The sequence below is a fragment of the Lissotriton vulgaris genome, chromosome 1_1 (genome assembly GCF_964263255.1).
Source record: "Lissotriton vulgaris chromosome 1_1, aLisVul1.2, whole genome shotgun sequence".
Lineage (NCBI taxonomy): Eukaryota > Metazoa > Chordata > Amphibia > Caudata > Salamandridae > Lissotriton > Lissotriton vulgaris.
This window is the reverse complement of record NC_141685.1, coordinates 1,154,325,706-1,154,352,777: the sequence shown is the minus strand read 5'-3', so window position 1 is coordinate 1,154,352,777 and position 27,072 is coordinate 1,154,325,706. Positions and strand designations below refer to the sequence as shown.

General features: G+C 47.2%; 1 protein-coding gene across 3 annotated transcripts in view; it reads left to right on the top strand.

The window, feature by feature from the left end:
* Positions 1 to 27,072, top strand: part of SPATS2 (spermatogenesis associated serine rich 2) — a 433,271-nt gene that overhangs the window by 66,692 nt on the left and 339,507 nt on the right. Inside the window, exons 1-2 of one of the 3 annotated variants that reach the window (XM_086964076.1) lie at positions 8,228 to 8,341; positions 9,064 to 9,310. In XM_086964076.1, the coding sequence (XP_086820202.1) occupies positions 9,292 to 9,310 (19 nt within the window). In that variant the 5' untranslated portion in view covers positions 8,228 to 8,341; positions 9,064 to 9,291. Of the gene's footprint in view, positions 1 to 8,227; positions 8,342 to 8,823; positions 9,311 to 27,072 lie in introns of those variants that run through there. The other 2 variants (XM_086964068.1, XM_086964057.1) reach the window with 2 other exon arrangements.

Sequence of the window (27,072 nt, the reverse complement as noted above, 5' to 3'; positions counted from 1 at the left end):
GTAGTGGGGGGGGGGGGGTAGAACTCCAAAGTGTTTGACACCTAACACAACATGTTTTGACAAAGCCAAACCAAAGTTAGCATTAACCGCGAGGATTATAATGCACTTAAGAGTATATGGTTATAGAACAGCTATAAGGAGATGGTTCCGAAAGCTGACGAGGGGCTCAGCTCATGCTAGGGCACCCTCTCACATAGAACCAAGCACTCTCCCTCCAAGATTGTCGAGGCCTACCATAGGAGTGGCTTATAGGTGTATATGTGTCTATATGTATAGGTAGATATAGGTGTACTATATCTAAGTAAGGGGTGAGTACACCACCTTACCCAGGCTGTGTGAACAGACCTGTGGTGTCGGTTTGAAAGGCAAACCAGAGGTGGCACAATACATGCTGCAGCCCCTGGTAGGCCTAAGGTGCACCTATGCCCTGGGTACCTAGTGACCCAGTAACCAATCTGGTATGTACCTAAAGTACATGGTATCAATTTATAGAGAAAGCAAATAGACTGGGGCCCTGAATAGCAGGGTCCCAGGCGTACTAAGTCGAAAACCAGCAAAACACCAGGAAAAAAGTGGGGGTAACCATATAGTCATATTCCACCTTCCTACAGGTCACATTAAATGTTTTCCACTCCATGCATCAACCAGGTATTGCAGTATCTCCAGGAATGGTGCACTTCCTCACCCTGGGAAAACTATGGTGGTCAAAGAAAGACAAGAAAACAAAAGTAACGCTTCACTGGCAAACTCTGTAAAGTGGCGCTAATGTATTTGGGTGTGAATAAATAAAACCAATCTTGCCACTTTGCTACCACTCTGTCTTGCTTTATTTAGTTATTTGTCACATTTTGGACATTCTTTTTCTCTGTCCTGAGGCTACACTTTGGAATTGAAAAATGTCTGAAAAAAACATTTCAATCAAAAGTGTTGTTCTTTTTTGGATCCATATCACAGGGGATCAAATGAAGGAAAGTACAGGAAAGAGAGGGTAAAATTTTGTTTCTTGAAGTCACGGTTTTCATTCAGTAAGTGAGGAAATTAGAGGAAGAAAGAAAGGAGGTGGGCAGCTGCCAGTGGCAGAGCAGTAGAAGTGGACACTGTCCTTGCCTGCTCAGGGCAAGAAGGAAGAGACAGTTTTTTTTCCCTTCTCTGCCTACCCTCGCTCATCCTCGAGCAGCCGAGTCTTATCTATAGGCCATGGCTATTTCTGCCATCCTGGGACGCATTTGTAAAATAAACAAGCATTGGAAATGCAATAGGTCTCGCAGCATTAGAGTTAGTGCTTTTAGAATTGTTTATGGTTTTTTTTTGTAAATCTTTAGCATTTTTGTTTCCTGTAGCCAATGCTAAAGAATTACAAAAAAAAAAAAGCCATAAACATTTCTAAAAGCTCTAACTCAAATGCTCCGAGACCTATTGCACTGTGTGAGGGTGAGGGGTTGAGGGTGAGTGAGGGTGAGGGTGGGTGAGGGTGAGTGAGGGTGAGTGAGGGTGAGTGAGGGTGAGGGGTTGAGGGTGAGTGAGAGTGAGTGAGAGTGAGTGAGAGTGAGGGTGAGGGGTTGATGTTGAGGGTGAGGGGTTGAGGGTGAGTGAGGGTGAGTGAGGGGTTGAGGGTGAGTGAGGAGGAGTGAGAGTGCAAGAAAGTTGCAGTTTGGCTTTGAAACGGATCTGAGAGGTGTCTGCGTGATAAATGAATGATGCATAGGAATGGACAGAATGGAAATGTGTTTCGAGGACGTGCTCGGGGTGTGCATACTGGAAGCAGGGTGATGGATTCGAGGCTATGAGCGAGGGTGATGCCGAGCTCACCTCAAGGAGAGGGGGAGGGGCCAGGGCAGAAAGTAGGGAGGGGAGGTGTAAGTCGGCAAAGTCACACGGATCGAACAAACGATGAGTAAGGGAAGAATTGTTAAATAGGTTTAAAATGGAACAGGAAAAAAGAAACAAACTGGGGAAGGAAAGAAACGGAATCTGAAAGGAAAGAGAAAAAGAATAAAGGAAAGAGCAGAGGGAAAATAAAGAGCGAGGAAGCGAAATGGACGGAAAGGAAAGAAGGCTGAAACAGGCAGAGAAGGGGAGGGGGGAGGAGAAATGCGACACGGAGGGCAGGGGAGGGGGCGGAGCGGGGAGAGGGTGTGAAAGCAGCAGGGTCCCAACAGCTACTGCTTCTCCTGACCCTGGGCAAACCGCCGAGTACAATTCCCTGAAAAAAAGCTTCATCAAGGTACCATGCGTGTATCCCATAGGCATGCGCAACATGAAATACTGATCGCATGCGCACAGCGTGATTCGAGGGAGGAGGCTACACTGTGATGAACTACTCTTTCAGACAAGCGCGCAAATATACTTTACTCTTTTGCACCTGCGCACAGCTTAAGACACTGCTCACCTAGCCCTGTATGGACGGAATATAAGTGGACAGGGCCCCGAGGTTTAATTTAATATAAACTCGAGACTCCGGTGAAGTAAAATGTAACTGTTAAAAACATCATGCGAGGTGAGCTTACCTTCCCAAAACACGAAATTTTAAACTGTAAAGGGTACTCTGTGGTAGCGTTACACAAAATACACTTTTATTTTTAATGAAGAGTACAAATTATTTTATGTTGCAAGGATAATACCGCTGTTTAGCCAATACTCAGTAATTAAGTTGCGATCATTCAATACCAGATAAGCCCTTTCCATGCGACGCGACATGGCAGGCAGGGGAGGGGGCGGAGCGGGGGTGTGGGAGGAGTGCGGGAACAGACGGCGAGGGGAGGAGAGTAGGAGGAGGAGAGTAGGGGAGGCACGGCCTAGCGGCCGTGCAAGGAGAGTAGGAGGAGGAGGGGGGAGGAGAGTAGGGAGGCACGGCCTAGCGGCCGTGCAATCAAAAAGTGAGGGGGCGGGAGAGTAGGCAAGGCAGGCGGCTGGGGGCATGTGCACGCGCTTTTAAGCTCAATGCGCATGCGCATTGAGCTTAAAAGTCAAGGGCACTGCAAGGAATCGCCACGATTCCTTGCAAGTTGGACAAAGAGTGGATAAGCCCCCATAGTCTCGCTTGCTCGATGCGCATGCGCATCGACAGGCGAGACCTAAAAAGTAAGAAAGCAGAATTTAATAAATTAAAAAGTAGGGGCACAATGTGCCCTGCCGATTGCGCCCACTTCGACCACTGGAGCGGGGACACTGGCATCCTTGGGGAGAATCGAGCCCACAGTCTGGTTTGGCTCCAAGAGATAAAGCACAAGCTGAGCCCACCGTACCATGTAATGAAAAAATTAGATGAAGACTTTAAAATGAGAAAGTGTATATGTCAACATTTAGCAGTGTCTCAGTAAAGTGCAGAACATTACATTACTGAACTGGAGGGACATTTATTGAAAGTATTTTTTTAAATGACTCATCCAAGATTACTCCATCCCCTAAAGACATTGCCACAAGTTACTAAAATGTGTCCTTTTGCGTCCTCTCTTTGTAAAGCCTGTATTGTTAAATGTGAAGTAACATTATTTTATCTTGACCGTTCATAAGTGAGGTTTTTGTAGATCTTAGATCTTATACTTTATTTGTATCAATGTACTCTTAGACTGGATGGGCAAGGAAAATTATAGATAGTGTAAGTGTTAGTAAAAATTCTTTATTGTATAGTTAGCTAAAACCATTACAATATTCCAATGCATAAAATCCATTTCCTCCACGTGTTAAAATAAAGTAAGGAAGAATAAATATAGACAATTAGTACCACATTTAAAATTTGATTTCAATTTACAAACTGTGTGACTCTTAAAAGGACGGGCAGGAGCAGCTGAATAATGTTTGTAACCTGTATCATCACTTCGTTAAATTCTCAAAATAGGTTAAAAATTGTATTAGTTGACAAATGAATTGCGGGTCCTTTGAGTCCAGACTTTTTAGTATTGCAGATCTACAGGTGCGGATACCTCTTTCATTAAACTGCCTCCTCAGCAAATCACAGCAGTGGCACCCAAAAACCGGGCAGATGCATATTAAATGTATCAAGTCCTGTACTGGGGTTCCACATATGTTGCAATCTTTTGGGCCAAGGGACTTCCAATTAGGTTGATCAGCGTTAGAAGGCAATTTCCCCATGCGCAGCTCCAGGAACTTGGTTTTTAGGTAAGAGGAGAAAGCAAGGCCCAGGTATGTCGCTAGCTCAAGCTTCGTGTAGGATTGTAGTTCCATCCATGCGTGCGCACTTCAACTTAACGTTGCTTCGTCTTCCACTAGTGAATGCGATTTTGCCACTTTTTTTTCACAATCGGCTGCAATGAGGTCAAAGGTAGTTTCCGATCCCAGAGGTCTGCCATCTTGGTTATTTTCAAAGAAGCATTTAGGTACTTTGTGTAGTGTGATTTTGGATTGTTTTGCAAGGCTTCCCAGAGTGCTGAATTGATTTCAGATTATAGAAAGTGAATTAAAGCGATGGGTTGTGAATCACTCACTCTGGTCAAGTGGAGAAGCTTAGATTTCAGTCCAGGTTTGCTTGTTGTACAATTCAGACTGTAGGTGTTGGAAAGTGGGTTATTGGTAGGGGCAAATGTAGGTCTGCCACTGGCAATAAGGCCACTAACACATGATAGGACTTAGCATAGGTCTTAGAAAATTATTCCTTTGCTCAACCCTTGGTACCGTGGCTGCGAGCAGACAGGCTTAACTTCAAAGACAGGTATGTAAAGCATTTAAAAACACTATTTCAGTAAATAATTAGGACACATCATAAAAATCCAACACCAATTTATAAAAAATAGGTAATATTTTTATCTTTTAAATGACACCAAAACGAAAATAATCCACTGTAGGGAACCAGAGATATGAATTTTTAAAGATTAGTCACTTTCTAGTGCTTAGAAACCAACAGCGCCCCTTTAAGTAATTTTCGTTTTCTCTGTCAGGGACACACCTTTATAACTTGTTCTGAAGAATTTTCTCACCACTGTAGTGGGCCGCCTTCTTCAGCAAGCGGGGTCCAGTTAGAACACCTTCCTGGCGTTCTGCTTGCGGGTCCCAAAGTATCCAACTCACAATCCAAGGTTCTGGAATCTCCAAGAGGGTCCTTAAAAGTGTGAAACTTCAATTCCGCAATCCACTTGAACAAAACCCTTACAAATCCACTGGTACTCCAGGCTTTGAAGTCTTTGCGGGGCTGTCCAGGTGAGCTGTTAACCTGTAGCTTGCAGGGAGTTCCACTCTTGAGTCTTTTGGCAGCAAGGTAATCCACAGGGCTGTAGTTTCAGATGGTGCAGTTTTCATAGGTCAGGCCTTGTAGTTCCTTGCACAGCAAAATCTTCAGCAGCGCACTTCTTGCTTCATTCAGTTTCAAACAGCCGATCTGGAGGGCTCTGCCCCTCTCAGATACGTATTCAAAATTCTCTGGGTCAAGCACCAGGTCACTGCTGACCAATGAGAGCAGGGCAAGTCCTCATAGTTATGACCACATCCTGTAGAGTGTGGCATTAGTTTGTCCCAGAGTGCATCATTCTTCCAAATCCATAATGGCTGATTTTCCAGCAAGGAGGTTAGAGCTGGCTAAACACACCCCCCTGGGATGGCCTATATCCATGGACTCTCCCCCTACCATCTCCACATACCTTCCTTAAGCCTAGCCCAGACTCGGGGTCAAGATTGACAGAGTGGAGCTGAAACCCAGGCCTCCCCTCTGCCTTTGAAGAGCATAGTTTACGACGCCACCTACTGGCCTGGCATTCCTATAGACCAGCACACTGCCCTCCCAGCAGCCTGGCTAATCCACTTAACTCTGACCAATCAGGGCAGACCACTGAAAGGCTAAATTTGGACTTACAAACAAGAAAGTCTCATAACTTCTTGTATGTACACTTAAGGAGAAATTCAACAATATAATACTGTTGGATTTACTACTAGCGATCTGGGAAGTCTTTGAATGGTCCGTCTAGTCCTCTCCTATCAATATTTATTAATCAATAACTTCCTGCTATGTTAACCTATGGGTCATGGGGTTTGCAATGGGGAAAATGACTGGGGCCACTTTTCCAGCACCAGGGCTTATAAAAACATATTTTATAAGTATTTCCCTAATTTCTACAGGACCCCACCCCCTGTGCAACTAGGGAAGACTTCAGGGGTTCTGAATCTGCAGAAATATTGCAGATCATCCATACCTAATTCTTCTGGCATCAAAGTCGAATTTGAGCAGCTCTATAATACAATGTGGGAGTGAAATGTAAAATTTCACTTTACCCAGGCATATAAAAACTCATTTTATAAGGGCGCTCCTTATAGATAACTGACCCCCACTCCTGGGGTACCTTGGGGTGACCCTGGGGGTCCCTAATATGCAAAAACATGGTAGGTTTTTCATTTTTAAGGGCCTCTACCCCCAAAGTCGAGTTTGGGCACAATTTAAGGTTTAAAAGCTGTCCTGGCAACCAGTGGTGCTTTTAAACTGACCTCAGGCTTCAGCATTGCTCACATGCTGGTGCAGAGAATCTGCTGGCATCTAAACTGCCAGGCCCCAGGATACTGGAGATTTCTAGGTAGTTTCAATCCCCTGCCCTATTACATACTAGGGGTTTACTGAGTAGGTCAGGCCAATTACAGGGGTACCTCACCATACCATAGTGTATGTTTGATGTCTTAACTGTTTTCTAATGTGTTCCTTTAAGTTTGGCACTGGCCCTGGGCCTGGTTAAACAGAGCCCAGGGTCAGTCAGTCAGTTACCACCAGTTCCAGTCAGCAAAAAGTTGGGGGGTGCCCAGGGCACAGGATGACTTTGCAAAGTAGGTTTCCATCCTTCTCTCGTCCGTTAAACGCCAATGGTCAGTGTCTTGTTTTCAGTTATTCAGTTAATGTTATTCAGTTAGTTAGTACCTAGAGTTGGATAAATACATATATCACTCCTTAGATAAAGCTGACCCTATCCACGGTTGTGCACACGTGCGCAGTATTGAGGTTTAAAGGTGTGCTTTTCTGTTTGTCTGAGATCTTGCTGCAGGAGCAAAGTCCGTGGGGGCTCTGTTACCTCTTTATTTTATTTTTATTATTTTATTGAACTTATTATCGTGTTGAGCCTCTTCTAAGAGCGCTGTTTCTCAAGTAAACCACGCTAGAAATGATAGTAACGTAAAATAGGATTCCCTCACTCTGTTCGACCAAATGCCGCTGTTAAATAACTAACAATAATAATTAACAAAACAAGGAAGTCATGGAGACACCCACAGAGGTTGCATCTCCGGTTACAGTGCTTGAAGGGAACTTCCTTGACGCGCTGCATCTCTTCAGAGACAAGTCTGCCACTGTTTTAAAATCTGTTTTCGCTTTAAAATACTTGGTGCAGAGGGGATATTGTCCCCTGCAAGCCCCACCTCCACTCGAAAATCTTGTGAGGTGGGAGGGGTGTAGCCCACGCCCTCCACGGTTCCTACGCCCAAGCTACAAGACCTAACACTGGGGGAGGCTAGGTGTAAATATTATAAGCCATGTTGTTGGTTCCTGTCTAGAGGGCAAACTGAAATAGCTTTATCTGTGCCGAGGGAAGAAGGCTGAGTGAGCCCCACTGCGCCGAGGGATAGAGGGTGTTCTACTGCTTGTAGGCATGGGACAGGGTGTGATCGGTGCCGTGAGGGCTACTTTAGGGAGTAATGCGTTGGGCCTTTTGCCTGAGGGAAGCTGCAGTGACTTTTCCCGGAGGGAGGCGGACAGAGGGAGTCGTGCTGCGGGTCGCTACTATGTTCAGCCCAGTAGGAGGCTAGCCGCGGGGGTCACGCTGCAGGTCCCTGTGGGGTGGGGGGGGGGGAGATTAAACTAAGGGTCCCAGTCCAGTGCTAGGCGGGCTGCGGGTTTTATGCTGACGGACACCTACAGAGGGGCTCGTGCTGAGCCCTTGTCCTCGGGAGGGTGCGGGTGTAACGTTTAATGTTCTCTCCAGAGAGAGGCAGGCTGGATGTGTCGTGCCTCCGGTTTCTACTCTGAGGGTGGCAGTGAAAGTTGCGCTGCATGACCCAGCCCAGTGGAAACAGGCTGGGGAGGACGTGCTGCAGAACGCTGTGGGGAGAAAATTCTGATTGATTATGTGGTCCCTGTCCAGTGGAAGGCAGGGTGGCTGAGGGTGAAGGTACCTGCATCTGGCGGGGCAGGGTGAGGGTGGAGAAACCCGCCCAGTGGGAGGCAGGGTGAGGGTGTCGTGTAGCAAGTACATGGCCAGTAGGGAGCAAGCTGATAATGTTGTGCTGTATGCCCCGGCCCAGTGGTAGGCAAGGTGAGGGTGGAGGTACCTACCCGGTGGGATGCAGGGTGAGTGTGTCGTGCAGCATGCCTCTGTCAACTAGGGAGGAGGCTGGCGGTGCGTTGCAGTGGGTCCAGGTAATGATCAATGCAGCCTGAGGATGTCATGCTGCAGGAGCCTGTAGATAGGAAGGCTGCATGTCCTGTCGCAATCCTGGTCGAGAGACCGGTTCATGGTGCAGGTGCCTGTCGATGGAGGGGGGGGCGGGGATGCATGCCCCGTCCAGTGGGAGGTCGTCTGAGGGGTGTCGTGGTGCATGTCCTTGCCCGGCGGGCGGCCGGCTGAGGGGGTCATGGTGCAGGTTCCTGTCGAGGGGGGCGGGGGATGCTTGTCCTTGCCGGGTGGTAGGCCGGCTGAGGGGTGTGGTGGTGCAGGTGCGAGTCCTTGCCCAGTTGGAGGCACCGACTTAACTCCTGGTCGGTGCAGGCCCCTGCCCAGTGGGAGGCCGGCTGAGGGCTGTCGTGGTGCATGTGCGGAGGAGGGGGGGGGGGGGGGGTGCTTGTCCTTGCTCGGTGGGAGGCCGGCTGATGGGTCATGGTGCAGGTGCCTGTCGCGGGGGGGGGGGGGGGGGGTGCATGCCCCTGCCCAGTGGGAGGAAGGCTGGGGTTGTGCTGCAGTCCCTGCCCTGACAGCACCGGTGGGAGCCCCGGGCAGGTGTGTGCGCACCTGACTGCTCCCGATCTGGGAGGAGCACTCTGCTGCCCCCGCCTCCAGCTGTTGATTTAGCCAGGAGTTCTCGGAAGCGGCTTCGTCCCCAGCAGAGCAGTCGCCTCACTCCGTGTTTTTTGCTTCCCTGCAGGTCCTGCTGCTCGCACCTCTGAGAGGAAGTGTGCGCACTGCCGCCGCTGGCACATCTGCCCGCACGCCGACGCCTTGGTCCAGCGCTCTCTACCCGGACAGCCTCTTCCTGTCCTGACCGGCACCGTCCGAAGCACTGGTCTCCCCTCTGACTGACAACTCGTCAAATCCAGCCCCGAAGTCGCGAATCAGTCCCCATCCGTCGCGACTACAACCTGTGTCCGCCGCCATGTCCAGAAAGCAGAGAGGTAAGGGTCTGCGTCTTGCGTGCACTTGAGTTTGCGAGGCTGTGACGCATTATACATTGCAGGAGTGTCCTGTCCCTGTCTCCCGATCTGTTTGACCAGTTTTCCCTGCAGTTTCGAGTTCTCCAGAGCATTCTGAAGGCATGTCTTCTGGCACTGACCTGCCAGCGTCTTTCTCTCTCTGCTGTGTAGGAGACCTGTAAGGGCATCTCCTTGCCGTGACCTGTCACTATCAGACACTGCGTTGTAGAATAATTCGACTGCATGTCTCCGTTAACTCATGTCACTTTCTAAGTGTGCGAAAGCTTTGCCTGTATTTCTCTGTTCACTGACCTGTCAATGCCTCGCACTGAAGTGTAGAATAGGTCTTACTTTTACTCTGTGTTTACTGACCTGTATTTTTCACATTTTTAATATGTGAAAGTTTTGGCTGTAATCTGCTCGGACCTGTCACAGTCCTACACTGCTGTGCGGGAGGTCTATGCAAATGTGTCTCCATTCAGTGACATGTGAGTATCACACATTGTAGGGAAGGAGCTCGACACATTAGCCTGTCACTGTCTTGCCCCTGGTATTAGGACAGCTCTAAGCATGTGTCCCCATGCAGTGAAATGTCAATGGGGCATCGCTGCCCTTGGCAGTTCACCATCTGAAGCTCTACAGTGCTCACAGTAACGTCACGGCAGTGTAGGATAGTGGGAATGTTATGTTTGCTAGCAGTAACACACTGCCTCACAGTGCAGCGCATGAAAGGTGTTACAGTGAATCTCCATTCAATGACTTGTCAGTGCCTGACCCTCTGCAGTGTATAGTGGCGTCACTGTATCCCACAGCTGTGTACAGTAAGTTTGACAACATACTTCCATCAGGTGTCCTGGGGAGAGCGGGTTGAATTTTCTATGCAATAACACGTCACTATGCAGTATGGAAGAACTCCGATGGTGTATTTTCCGGTCTTTGACAGATCTCTGTCTTGCACGTGGGAGTGCGGTGACCCTGCTCCGTGCATGAGCTGTCCTGGTTTTACAGACCGCAGTGGCGGTTGAGCTCTCACAGTGCGTCTCTCACGATGAAATCACCAGGTGCAAAGCTCCAAGGTGGTGTATGGGGTGTTACACACCCCTACTTTGTTTTATTCTGTAGTAAATAGTTGGGTACAAGTGCTTTCAGTCCGGTAATGTGAAGTGTCAGTCGGATTTCACCTGAGATTTTAACATGCCCGAACTGACAAAACACACAAACTGTTTCTCGTCTATGTATTGAAAACCTTTAAAATGTTTATTAGTTTGAAAAATATTGTGTTTTAAGTACCCCTAACAATCTGCACTCCTCTCCCGTTCGGCTGCCACTTAACCCCCCCTCATATCCGGCTTTGCATATAAGGTGTTGTAACAAGATGTCCCAGTATGATTGTTATGAAATCTGAAGCTCAACCCCCCCCCCTCCCCCCCCCCCCTTCATACTGAACAAGCAACGCCCCTGAAAATCACTATCATACGCTGTAGTGTAGGAGACCACAGACAGCCTATCTGTAATAAGTGGTATGACGGTGTGTCACACTGGCATGTGAGAGGTCTGATGACATGTCACTTTTCAACTACACGCCACGTTCCGCGGGTAGGAGCGCTGTGGCGACAAGCCTCTGTGCAATGACCTTTTACTGTCTCCCATCAGCAGCCCCTGCTGTTCTTTGCCATTCCCCATCTATTCTCGGCTCCAGACACAGAGAGATTCACTTCTTAACTTTGAATATTTTTAATTCTGTCGCTATTTTCTGTCCGTCGTCCCACCCCTGTTCCATGTCTGTTCTTGGTTGACATCTTAGCCTCTCCCAAAGCTCTACTGAAATGGGCACTGTGGGGATCCAACAGGATTTGTTGCTAGCATTCCATCCACCAAGTTGCTTTCAGGGGCCTGGCCCTACATCCCTTCTGTGTCTAGCACTCTTGAAGGGGGGGAGGGGGAGGGGCTCCTGTCCGACAAAGGGGTGTTTTGTGGATCCGCCCACTGGCCCTCACCACCCTCCTGTGTGTGCCCCCTTGACATTGGCATGTATGTTTGCTGCAGTGGTTCAGGTGAGCTATGGACATGCGTACACTCGGGACACATAACTTAACACATATTCTACGTATCTTTAAATATGTTTCGCAGGAGGCTGCTTCAATGCAATTTCAGTGGAAAATATTTCTTGCTTATGCCCGTACTCCCTTTTTTGTTTCTCAAAAGGCAGTTTGTTTCAGCCCTCAGATCCTGACACGCCATAATTGTAGTTCTGAAATGCTGTGCAAACATGCTCTGGCTGTACCTCTGCTCTGTGTGACGCAGCCTGCCGATGCTCCACCATTAGAACGTTTTGAACAAGGCTCAGTTTAAAGTCCACTTGAATTCCTCAGCTGCTTTCAGGGACTTACTTAACCTGTGGTTCCTTCACACCCTAACCGCACTGTGCTGGCACTGCGCCTGCACCTCATGGTGTTTGTCACTTTGTACAGTGTACTGGCAATGCTGCACCCCAACACGTCGGCCACCTTTTCATTGTGATGACACAGCTTCTTCTCCTTACTGCTTTTGCGCTTCACTGCGTGTGCCACTTGTTGCAGTGTACTGGCACCGTTTCTGCCAGCACCCACCTCTTTCTGTGGCATGCAGTACAATTTGCAGTGTGCTGGCACTTTTTAAGCCAACGCTCTCCCTTTCTTCCACAGTGTGTGCCACCTTTTGCTTTGCAGTGTGCAGGCACACTTTTCTGCTCCTATGTGCGTAGAGGCAGTGTTTACACAGCCACAATTTATACCCTCTTTCCAAGGATACAGCTCGTGCACCCCAACAGTGTCCAGGATGTGGGCACTATTTTTACACCTTTACAATTACTCCAGCGCATTCAAGGTGAATGCGCAGTTATTGACCTTCTTGCTTTTGTACCCTCTTTGCTTTGGTATTTCCCCCAGCCTCTCTTGTGCGCATTCCCTTCCTAGTGCTGGCATAGTCACTGCAACATCCCTTTTGGGGGGATGGCACTGCTCTTGAACCCCCCCCCCCCAAATCCTATAAGGGTAGTGTTGTCCCTGACCCCATAACTAGTCTATAGCCCAGTTCATGCCATCCCTCCCGAGGTGGTTCGACAGTCCCAGTTCCTCCTCTCCCTCACAGCATCTTCTGCCCCCTCCTGCAAGGGTGCTGGTCTAGTCCCGGCCCTCTCTCCGAGGGTGCTTGTGCAGTCCTCGTCTATACTCAAGAGGGCTGGCACTGCCCTTGCATCCCTTCCACGGTGCTGCCCTGGTCCCTGTCCCTTCGGTACTGAGCAAGTCTTTCCTCTCTCTCTCTCCCAAGGGCTGGTGCGGTCCTTACTCCTCCTCTTTAGGGGTTGTACAGTCCATGCCCTCCCTCACTGGAGGTTGGCTCCTCCCTGGCAGGTGCTGTAGATGGTAACTCCTGGTGAAATGACCCCATGCACCTGGGGCAGCGCTCCAGAGGTAGAAGACCAGGGTCAGGTGCAGATGGATGGTAACTTACACAATCAGCCATCACAATAAAGGGCTCAGAGCCTTTGTGTGTGTGTGTGTGCACCCGGGGTGGGGGCTGCCATGCATACAGAACCAGCTTTGTTGGCACGAGGAGGTGACCGAGCAGGGACTAGTCCTGAATTCAGGTGGGCCTTTTTTTTACCCTGTCTCTCGTTTCCAGCTACAAGTTTCAAAAGTCTGTTTCTGTGCATGAAACAATGGTGTGGTTTGTGCTTTCTCAAAGCAATGAAACCCGCCAATATCGCTTTCTTGGTCTCCTTCCCCAAATGTGTTGTACTATAGGGAATTAAAGTGATGCTTCTTTTATTCCGATTATGGACTCCAGGTGTTTCCTTACCTTGATTTGGAACGTATTTTTCAGAGTTTTTATACATCCTAATGTTGTATGCCTCAGTTCGACACATAAGACAAGGTGGCAGTGTTATGATCAATCTGGCACCATGATATTGATGATGGGGTGGGGGTTGGCTTGTGCAATGGTGCCTAGCGAGAACTAAAATGCCACTTGCCATGGTAAGGTTTCCTGTCTTTGTCCAGGCATTGACCCAGAGCTTACATGTTGTCAGTGGTCACGTCCGTGTGCGTGCCGGTAGATGGGGTTTGAAAGAAAATCTGGTGAAGCTCTCCTCGTTGCAAGAAGGTTTGACGCAATGCTTAGGCCGTGGGTTGGGTAAACAGGTGTCCTGTATTCTATCCCTGCCAAACCTACCCACTTGGCCACTTTCTCCGACCATGGGATTGATTAGAAATAGACTGAACACTAAAATGATGTGTTAAAGCTTTCATGTGCATTTACTCTCATTATTGGTATGGGTTCAACGTGTTGGTGACTTCTCTCCTTCCAGGACGCTTGGGCACATAGCTGGTGGCGCCGTTGAGGTGCCAAGTGTGAGGTTGCCTGATCTGCCCTCTAGTATGACATACACCCGTTCTACTCACTAGGGCCTTTTAGTAGTTGCAGCTGTTCTCACACTGAAGTCTGCAACAAATGAAGCGTTGGTTTGGGGTGTGGTACGTGTAGCAGGTGGAAAGGTAGAGTACTGAAATATGGACAACAAAAGACCCAGACATGTAGATTGGCAACAAAATAAAAACATCCCCGTAGACAAATTTGCTTATAAGCTCTTGCCTCCAGTTCTAGGAGTGGAGTTTGAATAGCATTTTAATCCAGTTTTGCAAAAGCTGGCAAATGAGAGTAACTGGATGTGATCATTTTTAACTTGTCCATATTTTTGCTTGGTCTTTCTTTGCAGGCTATTTTTTGGAGTCTTTATTTTCACACAGAATCGAAAGATGCGACGGTAGACCTTTGGAGTTGAGGGGCTGAGCTTTATGTTTGGCACCAGTATAGATTTGTAACTTGCCATTGACTGGTATGCAGTCATAGCTACACCTTCAGCACGCGTTTCTAAGCTGCATCATCTCGTTGTCTTAGTCTAGCTGTTGCACTGGATTAACTGTAGCTCGGTGGCCATTGTCCTGAGTACAAGCTAATTTGGGGTTATTTATTTATTTATAAAGTTTTATATAGCGCGAACATGATCCCAAAGGATATAGAGCGCTTTACAAAAAGGATGGAAGGAGGGTAATACATACAATATCGACATTAAGTAGGAATAAAAGCAATAATAATCACATAATTATAAAAGGCATGGGTCAAAGGAGAGTAATACACTAAGCAGGTACATAGTGGACTAAACGGGGGCACACTATGAGATAAAGAAGAGCAGCATCCAATGTTCAATGACCTTGAGCATGTGAACCGAGCCCAATTAAGGTAGGAATTTGTTCATTAAGAATCTTTTGACTTCCAGTTTGAAAGAAATCGTTGAGGAGATTCTGCGTATTTCCGGTGGAAGAAATGCAGAAAATCTCTGATCAGTCTTCCCAATTTGCGGCTTCACTCATAGCCCTACCATAGCAGTCCAGTGAGTGTCAATGCCATAAGCCTTATTGCACGCGAAACGACCCGGACATTAACTGGGGCTTTTTGAAACTCTCTACGCGTCTTGCTCTTTGACTACAGGATGTTAAAAAGAGGGAATCAGATTAGTTCTTTCCTATTCCCTACTTCAGTGCGGCTGAAACAGCCTGACAATTGAGTTGGAAAATAGACTTTCACAAACCCTTAAAGAAAGTGTCCGTAGCAGCCCCAGAATAAGCTTACGTCCTTAGACAAACTCTTAACGAGTGATTGTGGGACAACTGGGATATTAAAACCAGGCAACCAGCATAAAACTGCCCCAAACCCCTCATAAGGACAGGTAGATATAAAAACGAGGTAACGAAAATAGGTCTTTCGCCAACGTCTTGTGAATGAAGCTGGGAAAGAATAGACAGTAAAACTAGGGAACCAGAATAGGATTTTCCCAAACCCCTTCAGGGCGCGAGTAGCAAAGACCAGATATTGCAAACCAGGTTCTTGACAGTGCAAACACTTCATAATGACAGCTGGAGTAGCCTGCGGGCTGACATCAGGAAGCAGAAATATTCATTGAATAACCCTTCATGTGTATTAAGGCCAGAATCTAAAGCCAGGGAACATGCTAAGTGTTTTTCAAGTCCCTTCTGGTGGCTGCTGGGAAAGCCTAGACACCAAGGCCACAGCTCTGTAAGAGTAATGTTCAGCCCCCTTCATTAATACAGACCGAACAACACAGATTCTAAAAACGAGAGTTCCAAAGTGGAGCTTTTTCAAGTGGTTTGTGAGCAGACCCAGCACAGGACAGGTGGTAAAACCAGGCCCTAAGCGTTTGTTCCCCAAAACTTTGCAAGAAACCCAGGCCTGTGAAAATGAAAATGATGACTCCGATTCTAAATCATTGGCTTGCCTTAGGCCTTTACCAATTCTTTCAGGAGTGGGGGCAGTGCAGCACGGCCACTAAAACTAGGCAAGTGGAACATGGATTAGATAAACCTACCTTAAGTGCGGCTGAGGCAATCTGGGTACTATAACCTGATTCTATATATAGAGATCAAGCCCCTGTTCTACTACTTTCCAAATCCGCTTTGACGTTTGCTGGTGACTGCTTGTCTATTACAAAAATAGGTAATGATCGTAACTTTCCCAAATTCTTCAAGAGAGCCGCTAGAATAGCCAGATAGTAAAACAACCTAACCAGAATGGGCCTTTCATAAACGCTTTTAGTGCGACTGTTCCAACTTAACATTAAAACCTGGGATCCAGAATGTGAGTTTCATCAAGTCTTCTGGAGTGAGTCTTAAACGGCCAGGATCCTTAAACAAGGGGGCAATAACTGGCCTTTCTCAATCTCTTTATGAGAGCTCCTAGGAGAGAGCTTGTGTATAAAAGTAAAGCACTTGGACTTAATCTAGTACCACTAGTAATGTCAAGATACTAAAATCATTGACCTCGGTTCCTCGCTTTCTATAGATCAGTCATTAAAAGGCTTGTATACAGTAATCTACTATGCCCTAAATAGGCTGTAACAAACCATTTATTAGCAAAGCCTCTGTAGTCTCTAAATTTGTACCCGTAAAACAGCTTTTGTAAAAACTCCTTAGATAGCACTTATATCAAAACTGGGTTAGGGCTCGCGTCTAACCGTGAGTGTGTGTAGGGAGGACAGCGTGGGCATTAAAACTAGGTTCCCACAATAGGTTTCTGCCACCCTTTTGTGGGGGTCATGCCCTGATACTAAAACAGTGGTGACCTAGTAGGAATTAATTTGTTTTCCATCTAAGTGCAGCACCAATAATAAAATAAAACGAGGGAAGTACCCAGATAATTTGAGAGTATAGTACGGATACTAAAAGCAGGGGTTTGTCGTTGGATAGGTTTTCTTCGGTACAGCTGATCAACCTAGAATCTAAACTGAGGATTCCTTTCCCAAACATACTCAATATTGGCTTTATCAGCCTGGGCAGTAACACTAGGGCACCACACTAGCCAATTCTAAAATCCTTCACTATACCCAGGTCACGCAGGGTACTAACATAATTTCCTAAAGGCTTTTTTAGTATGGATAGATTCTAAAGTCAGGGTGCTGTAATAAGCTGTACTGACTGTACTCATGACTTTGGCATGGGACAGCAGCAACGCTAAAATAAGAGCATCAGATTATGACTTTGGCAAAGTTTTCTGGGTGCAATCAAGTTGGCCTGGCTTCCAAGACTTTAGCTCCATGCCCTTCCTGAGTAATCTCAATTCAGTCCTGTTACTGAAAACCAGAGACCTGCAAAAGTACTTTCCCAAACCCTTAGCATGTAAGGTCCAGTTACTAAAACCTGGGAGCCCGAGTAGGACTTGTCCAAACTTTTAGTTAGTGTGACCAGTATAGCCCAGATACTAAAATCCGGGAGGTAGTGTAGGGCTTTCCACTCCTTTGTGTATTTTACATGGTACAAAAACCATGGATCTATAATGGGTTTTCCTAAACTCTTCATTTACGCTCTTTTCCTCCAAAATCTTTGTGTGTTACCAGGATAACCCTTTGTGTGAACATCCAATGCAGTTCAGGAGCAGGAATAAGGCATTCCACAAACCTTTTATCTCTGTGGTCTGGATACTAAAACCTCAGAGCCGGATTAAGGCTGGCGGCAAGGACATATGAACCGATCAGAGTGCAGACTTTGGAACCTGGTGGCTTGGGTTCACGGATCATTCATTTATTGTCACTGTGCCTAAAAATATGTGATTTGCACTTTTATATAAGGGAAATGTAATTGAATTGAGATATAGCTACCCACTAGATTTACACTACTACACGATCCTGTGTCGTCTCCCAAAACCGCCCCACCCCTCCCGTATACAGTCTTCCATTACTCCCAGGCTAGGTTTGCATTGCATGAAGACCAGTATGTACTAACACAGTCTCTAATCCCTACTAAGCATGGTCATGTCGTCTCGATATTTAGTTTGGTGCATTTTATAGGGTGTTCCTAAAGTCACACATGTCCTGAGTGGCTAGGTAACTAACCACCGAATGGAATTTTTTTAAAACTATCTGTGTAATTCACCTGAGCATGGTCCAAAGAAATTTCGAGACCAAACGTACCTTCACTACTAATCCTTATTATGACAAGCAACCATCTAGGCATCCTAGACATTAGATCTACCCTTTACCTGACTCAACAGGATAATTCTGTGTTGTACCTTACTACTTTACTTTTATAAGATGTTATTTATACATGTTTGCCTTGCATTTAATTGATGTATGTAGAACTTTACTTACTGTAAAGCGCTCTGATATCCGCAAGGATCTTGTTCGCACTCTATAAAACTTTCTAAATAAATAAATAAATTAATAGAGAGAAGAGAAGTCTACTGAAAGGGAATGGTCCATGCAGGCACACCTAGATTTTTTGGCCTAGTTCCATCTGTCAGTACCTGTGTACCGACAATCCAGGGAAAGTGTGCCAGGATGGTGTGTTTTACCAGCGAGGTCCTAAACATTCATTTCATTGGCAGCGGGTACTCTTCCTCTCTGTGGCTTATCTGCCACTTATCTCTGCTCAGACTGCTGTTGGTGCATTGTTTTGTACCTCACACCGGCTGGAATTTCGAGACTTCTATTGCAGCGAAAGCTTGCCTCACATACTAACCAAATGCAATTCAGTCAACAACAGCATACTTTTTCCTCCTGTACAGAACAGTGTCCGCATGGACAGCACACGTTCAAAGCTTCCCTCTTGCCAGAACTACAACAGCACAAGCACCTTCCCTACAAAGTACATTACCAGCATGATCAGTCAAACTTCCCAGATACAGTCTATATGAAGGGCGGCAGCGCAAGCTTCAGAGATACCGAGTCTACATGAAGGTCAGCGCAAGCGTCCCAGATACAGAGTCTATATGACCGACACAGAAGTGCAAGCTTCTATTAAAGAACGTACTGGCACAGTGTGTTGCAAGATTCCATTACGCAGAGAGCAAGTTCAGTACAGGCAGAAGTAGCACAAGCTTCCTACATACTCCCAGAGAACTAATAAAGCACAGGCAAGTACTGAGCAAGCTTATGTATTACATGAAACTGGTATAACGCATGTAAGAGCAATTCATTCTGGTCTCACACAGGGATGACTGTTTTGTTCCCCTGCAGTATTGCCTTTTCACGGGTATAGAAAAATATCTTCATAGCAGTAACATTAATAACTTGGTATGTGCTTAAAGTAATGGAATAAAACCCTTGCAAAGTTGAAAGATGTTTCAAATTCAGCGGAGGCCTGTTAACTGATCGTTTCATCTGAGGCCTTTTCTCAAGCTTCCAGGGCAGCTACTGAGCATTCATTCTAGCAATTAATGTCATTTATCACTGATGTTCCCGGTTTACAGTACTGTTGCACTCCAAGTGGATCGCCAGCTACTCACTGTTGGGACTTGACTTTCAGAGGATAGTCAGTTTGACCAGTCTAGCTTTATTCTAGGATGTGGGGTGTGGTTATACACCTAGAAACGGTAAAACACTGCCAATAACTTGTCTTAAATTCAGTGGACAGACCGTTCTCACCTTTCTATTAAAAGAAAAGAGGAGGGAGACCTTTCCTTACAGATTGAATAAAATGTTCAGCAATAAAAGTAGTGACCAGCATTGTTGGACCCTGTTCGGGTGCTGCAAAGCAGACAGGCTACTGGGCCCCAACCGTGGTGGTTTAGATAAATTTCCAATGGTGTCCTGGAGTCCATCTTACTGTGGTTCTGCAAACTGTGCCAAGTACAACTCTTTCAGCATCTAAATTTCAGGGTAGTTGGGGCAAGCAGCCCAAGAATTCTAGGCCTCTACAGTCATGCTAAATTACTGTGATGCATGGGCGGAAAGAGAAGGCCGAATTCCGTTTACTTGCAGTCGGGCACTCAGGGCAGCGGTTCTTGCCTGTTAACCATGCAAGGGACATTCCCGTCCTAATAGACTCGAAAAATAGAAGTGCTTAGCACCTTATGGACCAGGGAACCAATCCCAAACAGACTTAAATTTGATTACTGATAAGGCACTATACTGTTGGTTAATATTCAGCGCTGTGGATGGTGTTGTCCTGTGGGGAAGAGTCAACTGCACTCTTGTCTTTTTTGGAGTGATCGGATTCTGTAACAATTAATAGGGTTTTCAGTTTCAGTTCCTAAGAATGTCTTATGCGCCAGTTACGTCATAAAAAATGATGTCTAAAGATGCTCAAAGTTCCAACGCCCAAATAAATAAAGAGCCGATCCCTAACCGGAAGTACATTGTTTACTCTTAGAGAACACCAGTAGTGTCCCGGGAGTTAGTGGGAACAGCCTCTTGTTTCATATCAGTAGTCACTGGGCTACTCCGTAGGGACAGTGGCTGGAAAGGTAGCTACTTCATCCTAGGTGCTCCTGTGGGGGTTGAAAAGGGTAGTAGGTCTTTATCTTGATAGTTTCTGGTCACAATAGACTTTTCAAGTGGAGGAAACCAACTTGTCTGGGAGCACGTGTGGTAGAGACTGGACTACTCACCAGGACAAGGAACTCTGACTTCAGCTTCTGCTGGTTGTAGGAAGGTGGAATCTGACTATATGGTTATCCCCACTTTTTGCCTGATGTTTTGCTTGTTTTCAACTTAGTTGGACTGGGATCCTGCTATTCAGGGCCCCAGTCTATCTGCTTTCTCTATATAGTGGATTCCATGTACTTTAGGTACATACCAGATTGGCTGTTGGGTTACCCTTGTGAGTCCCTGTATATGGTACCTTAGGTACCCAGGGCATTGGGACCCCAGAGGCCTACCAGGGGCTGAAGCATGTATTGTGCCACCCCTGGTTAGCCTTCCAAACTGACACCACAGGCCTGCACTTACAGCCTGGGTAAGGCGGTGTAAGCACCCCTTACTTAGATATAGTATACCTATAGCTACCTTTACATATAGACACATAATAACCTATAAGTCCCTCCTATGGCAGGCCTTGACAATCCTGAAGGCAGAGTGCTTGGTTTTGTGTGAGAGGGTGCCCTAGCATGAGCTGAGCCTCTCTGCAGCTTTCGGAACCATCTCCTTACCAGTTCTGGCGGCGGGGGCAGCATTCGACCCTTCTAGAAGGCGAAGACATGTACATACTGGTAAACCCGGTTAAAGTTAAACAGAGCCCCAGCATCACAAAATGGATGCTGCTGCCACAGACAGGGGTTTGCCCTCTTGCTGCTGGACGAAACTCCGGTAGGGGAGGCCTGGACAATAGGTTTTCTGTCCAGGGAGGTGCTAGCACCTCCCCAGACATGCTTTAGTGTATAGGGGCAGGGTGGGTTGCATTCAGTGAATGCTTTTCAGACACTGCCTAGGGCACACAAGGTGCTCCATGCAATTCCCAGTTCAAACCGGGTGCGGGGTGCTCAGCCCTAGCTCTGGCGCGAAACTGGACAAAGGGGAAGGGGTGTAACCACCCCCTCCCAGGTCCACCCATAGGAGGGACCTTAGAGTTTGTCCAACCGCTAAACTTACTATAAGTATAGAACCCCAGTCCCTAGGAAATTAGATTACCCTGGACGAAACTCTGCAACATATATCTTGGACCTTCGACATTCCATATCGACTGGAAGACGGAAGAAATCTCCCTTGTGGTCAAGGAGGAACCACCCTGTTCAAACGGGCACCAACTGCATCTTTGCCGGTCTGCATTTTCGAGGCTCCCGCCGGATCTGCAACACAGGACACGGATTTTCAGACATCTCTGAAGCTGACCCGAGTTACCAGCAAAGCTGAGACCCGTAGCTGACACGAGAGGCGTGGGACCGGATCTCCTGGACATCCTGCATTTTTGCAGCTGCGCCGACTTCCCGAGTTATCCTTAAGTTGTGCATTGGGGTATTTGAAGCCCCTGCCCCGAGCTCCTTTTGCACCGAAATACAGAGGCCTGACCTCCGCGAGTGACCCGTGAGTCCTCTTTCTTGACCGCAGCTCGAGGTGCCGTCGCGGTTCTTATTCTGTTGGCTAGTGAGCCCCCACGAAGGCCAAACCTTTGTTTCTTGAGCTTTCCTAGTTGCTCCAGACGTGCTCTCACTCCTCTCCAAAGGAGGAGTCCCTCAAACCTTGCTGGTCTGCACCGAAGACAATCTTGTCATCTTGCGTGGATTACTGTTGCCAAGGCTTGTTGGGTCCAATCCTGATTCCGACACCACAGTCAGCTAGATCCTTCATGGGACAGCTCGAATCCAGCTCCTGGTCATGGTCAACGCCTCCTAGTCCTCGTGGCTGAAGAGTGCAGCTTCGCCTCTTTTACCTGAAATCACCCGACATCGGCTGGCATCTTCTCCTCGCCATCCTGGTCACTGGATAGTGACCCAGACTCTGTCCCCTCTGCTTTCAAGTTCTTCACATCTCTGATCCACCCGGACACTTTTCCTCAGGTTCCCTGCAGCATTTCTTCGCAGCTCTCCATAGGAATCGACGACGAAACCCGGCTTCCCTGGGTGAGGTAACACGAGTACTCCGGTGCTCTCATGGGTCTTGACTCTCGAAGTGTCCTAGTCTAAAAGGGTTCCATCGTAGTTCACCTCTAAGTGCCCTTAATCTTTAAAATTGTAACTTGTTTGTTCTCCATAGAAAGTCAATGGTGATCCCCAGCTGTGTTTAGACACTGCACGCGTCCCCCATGGGCCTCCTGCATCCTAAACTTGGGTGGTTCCTGGTAGCCCCAGCGGTTCTACAGGCCCTAGGCCTGCTTTCTAACTCTCACGTGTTTCTTATACCACTAGGGCATAACGTATACTGTGCAACTTATCGTATGCTAATTAAGTTCCTTGTATTGTACTTTTACCTCTGACCTCATAAAGAGTCCAGAGGGATTGTGTTTAGAATAAATACATATATATTTTATATATACCTTGTGTGGTGTGCTTTCATTTGATCATTCAAGAGATAATTGGTAAAACAACTAGCTTAACTCGGCTCTAAGTCTTAGCCTGAAGGCGGCTCTCCACAGCTACCACTAGAATAGCTTTCTATAAAGGTTGACTTTAAACCTACCATCAATAAGGGTCGCTTGGACTGCTGCAAGGTGCCCACTAGAATAGTGGACATCATATGCCAGGCCAACTTCTCACACCAGTGATATCTTTGGAACCATAATAGTTAACATTATTCCAATGAATCTGGATTTGGGGCACCCTATCTGCGATTGCTGGCACTCCCTGGCCAGGGATCAAACTGTAAAATGAGCAGGACTTGCCAAGGCTGACGGAAGAGGAAAGTGTACACACCTTGGGAACAGGAGGGTTGAGGCTGACCAGTCATCCCCTTCTCGATGTCTGAAGGCATTGGAGTTTCTCTCGCACCCAGATGTCACAGTGCTTGTTGATACTTCATCTGGGCAGGTGACCTGGATGACCTCTCATCCGGAAGTAGTTTAACTACGTTAGTCCCCAGCAGGTTCTTCAAGCACTTGTGCTTTTTTGGTTTGTGAGGCAGGTCTCTTCCTTCTGCCAAAGGAATTCCAGTTCTTCACTGGGCTTGTAGGACTTCTTTCACCACAGCTCAGCAAGGCTGCTCTACAGATACCTACGGGCTTAGGTCCTACCTGTAAAGAGAGTCGTCACAGAGCAGCATACCTAATTTTGACTCTTCCTTGTCCTGCTTCTTCTAGGCTGGGTAAATGATACACGTCAGTTGCACTGTTGGGTGGTTGAACAATATAGTAAGTTGAGAGCCCATCATTTACTTTCTCCTGCGGGGCAAGCCATTCAGATCGCATGCACGATTTTGGATTTTCTGGTGTTCCCAGTCATGGGGTGGGACGGGGATGTCCAAGCTTTATTACCTCCTGTCGAAGTGATGCAGCCCTTCTGTCGCTTCTGAAACCAGTTTAGACTGGACCAAGTGAACTGTGGAATGTTTCCAAACATGAAGCCATCGCCAAAGAAATTCAGATCTCGAACAGGAAAGAGAGAGGTTTCTCTCGGGCAGAAAAACAGTTTCTTCATCAAAGGTGCTCCTGAGGGCTAATTCCAACATTTACCCGGAAACCAGAACACTTAGACACACAACCCTCATGCATGTCTCAGACATCATGGCGGTTAACGATCCCACTATGCAGTCTTTATACGGAGGAAGTCAGTAGAACATCCTTCCGTAGCAGTGCTGCAAATAGTCCCCAATTCACTTTTTTGTTGCCACCACTTTTAGTGTTTCAGAGCCATGTTGGAAGGGACTGTAGCCACTCTCACAAGGAAGGGGGCTCTTTAGGTGTCCTCCTGATGTGTCTCCTAATACTACAACTAGCGTGCGTCCACTGGGCTTGTAGGAATGTCTCACTCACCTGGTGGGGGGAACGTACAGGGCTGTCCATAAGAAACGTGCAAGGGTAGGGATGACAGCTTCACAAATCCATGCTGAGGACTTTCGTCCCAGCATCACACTTTGCATTTAACCGGAATTTACTTGTGTGTGATCAATTTTACTTCTGGGCATTAAATACTTCCGGAATCTTTCCTTCCAGGTTAGAGTTCTTTCTTGTACAGGTTACAGAAAATCCCAGTTGTTTGGAACCTCCTTACGTCCACAACGTGTTACTTATTGCGACAGAGGGAGCCCCTTATTCAGTAACAGATCACATGCTTGCAAACCAAGAGGACTGCATGATCAGCAGCCACAAAGGATGGCAAATAGTGGGTCTGGTTCCCACACAGCTCAGTCTTCCTTTTACTGCATTCACACAGAAGGGATAGTAAGTGACACAGGTTGCCAACTCCTCCTTTCCCTTGACATTCAGAATGGGACCATTGCCGATCTTATTATTATGGTTGCACACTGGTATCAGGAGTCACGTTGCCTTTCCTTTGAAGAGAATCCCCCTTTTCCATTTCCATCCTCAAGCATTACACCCCTTCCTTCCTTTCCGTCATCTCATTCATATCTGTTCCCCGTGCTCTCTAGTTCATCTCTTCCTCCCCTCCTCTTGCACATCCTACTTTTTTGTAGCGTCCTTGCCTCACTTGTGAGCCTCATCTCTGGTACACATTCTGCTGCTTTGTAGTTGGGTTTACACTATATAAATGAGACTCATACATAGTTAGGAAGAGTGTAGATTGCCCAGAGCTTCTATGGGTAAACACCTGTAAATACCTAGACAAAGAGACTCTTCAACCAGTGACCTGTGCCAGTGGTGCGGGTTTAGCACATTTTGGTCAAATGTACCGACTTCTCCGTTATATAGTTCTGTTATATCCGGTACGCTGATTGTTCCAAATGCAGCTGAAACACATCCCTTCACAGATCTGTGTGCCTCCGATCTGCCCACTCCAGCAAGACTGGCACTGGAACAAGTGTGTTCAACATTGCTTTTTTTTATAGAATAACAACTCTAATTGATTGATTCCAGTTTAGATTCATTGTGTGGGCATATTCTCCACCTGTGGATCTCAGTTTGAGTTAATTGTATTGTAGCATTCATATATCGCTTGCTACCCCTGTGTGGGGCGCTGAAGCGCTTGCCGACATGTGCAGCACTCTACACTGTATATGGTCTGTGGTTTGGAGGGTATTATCTTTGTTTTTGGTGCTTTCTGGGAAGTGTTTCCTTGTCTTGCGTGATGGCCTCCGCTGTGCAGTTATTGTGTTATCTAATACATCACTAATCCGGGTGATGAATGAAGAAGTGTGAGAGATTATTGTACAGTTTTTGGTTTTCGGTAAGGTGGAAGCTTTGACCGGCTTTGTAGGTTTGTTTAGTATTTGTGTGGGCTCTATCTGCTAAGCTGATCGCTGCTCAGAGTATCAGTTCTGAGATTTGTTGCAGTCCTGAGCAGGCATAGGTTGAAGGGAGAGATGGGTGGGATATCTGCTGGGATGGACTTTGTTACAGTCATCCCTTATATGATATAATGCTAGATCAAGAAGTGGTCTTTGTGTGCAAATATTTGGGACCTGCATTAGACTGTGGTAGTTGGCAGCTCTCGTCAGTTGGTCCATGCAAGTTCAGTGGGGGATGTGGGGTTTTGCTCTGGCTGGGTACAGTGCTGTGCGATAGACGTGAACTGTAATCTTTATGTATGATGTGAGTGTAAGAGGGCCAAGGAGTATAAGGGAGTTATTATGCAACCTGTTAGAACTACATGTAACCCATGTGTGCATACCAGTTCAGGTTATTTGTATGTAAATGTACCTTATGTGCAGGGCCACTGGAATTATGCTGTCGGGTTGGCTAAATTATGCAGCAAGAAAGAGCAAATTATGCTGTGTAATGCAGCACATTTTGTGACCGTATTATTTTTCCCTTTTTATGCATTTAAACGCAGTGTGGGTACGAGTTGCATGCACCCCAATATCAGTTTTTAACACCTAAGAAGAGCATTCAGCAACGTGAAGATGACCATTTAATCTTTGGAAAGGGTAATTTTAGTAGCTTTTGAGCCGCTCGGGCAAGAAACATTTTTGGTAAAAATCTGCAAACTGTGCATCAGATGATAGATTCATTGTGTGGCAAGTACGGCAAAATCCATAATTATGCTGAAAACAATGTTCGCATAATCGCATAAATCCAGTGGATACGTGTAGGTTCCCTCCACGAAAATGTACCGCACGTGTAGACCAGTTTCTAATCTCTGCATGTAAATATAAACCCCATGTTTAGATGCAGTATACATGAGTGCACCCGACGAGGCTACCAGGTTAGACTCGCTGCATCAAAGGTATCTTATGTGGATGCTGTGGACATGGATGCGGGCCAGGCCCTGTGCGCCGTCGTGCCCTGCCTGCTCGGTTCGGGGTGATGGCGCTGTGTGGGAACCCCTGCTTTTCTCTGAAGGCCCGAGTTTGTTTACTGGGCTCGTGAAAGCAGTACACGGAGCAGAGATGGGCGGGGCAGGCCGGGCCAGGCAGCCATGCGACAGCCACAGTGGCACGCACTCTGTGATCCGGCCTCCTGCAGCATCCGCGTGCGACGTCTGCGGGGAGCGGCCGTGACGTGGCCTGGGCTGCCACGCGCCAGCCAGCTCCGGCTGAGCTCCCCGGGCGGCACTCCCCGCAGAGGATCGGACTGTTTCCAGGGCTCGCAAACATCTGGGCCTCTGCAAATCAGCCGAGAGAAGCATGCAAATGCCAAGGCAGCTGTGTCCTGGAGGGGAGCGTTCCGTGTAACCTCTCTCTCTCACTCACTAGGGTGTACACTGATTGCACGCCACGCCAAGCCAACTGCAGAATGTGGTGCCAAGTGTAGTGAGCAAAGTAACAACACTGGGGGTTGGTTCAGCGTCCCCGGTGGTATGCAGGGGTGTGTATGTAAGACCCGTGGAGTTAACGCACCTGCAGTAGAGATGTGTGATTTGTAGGCCAT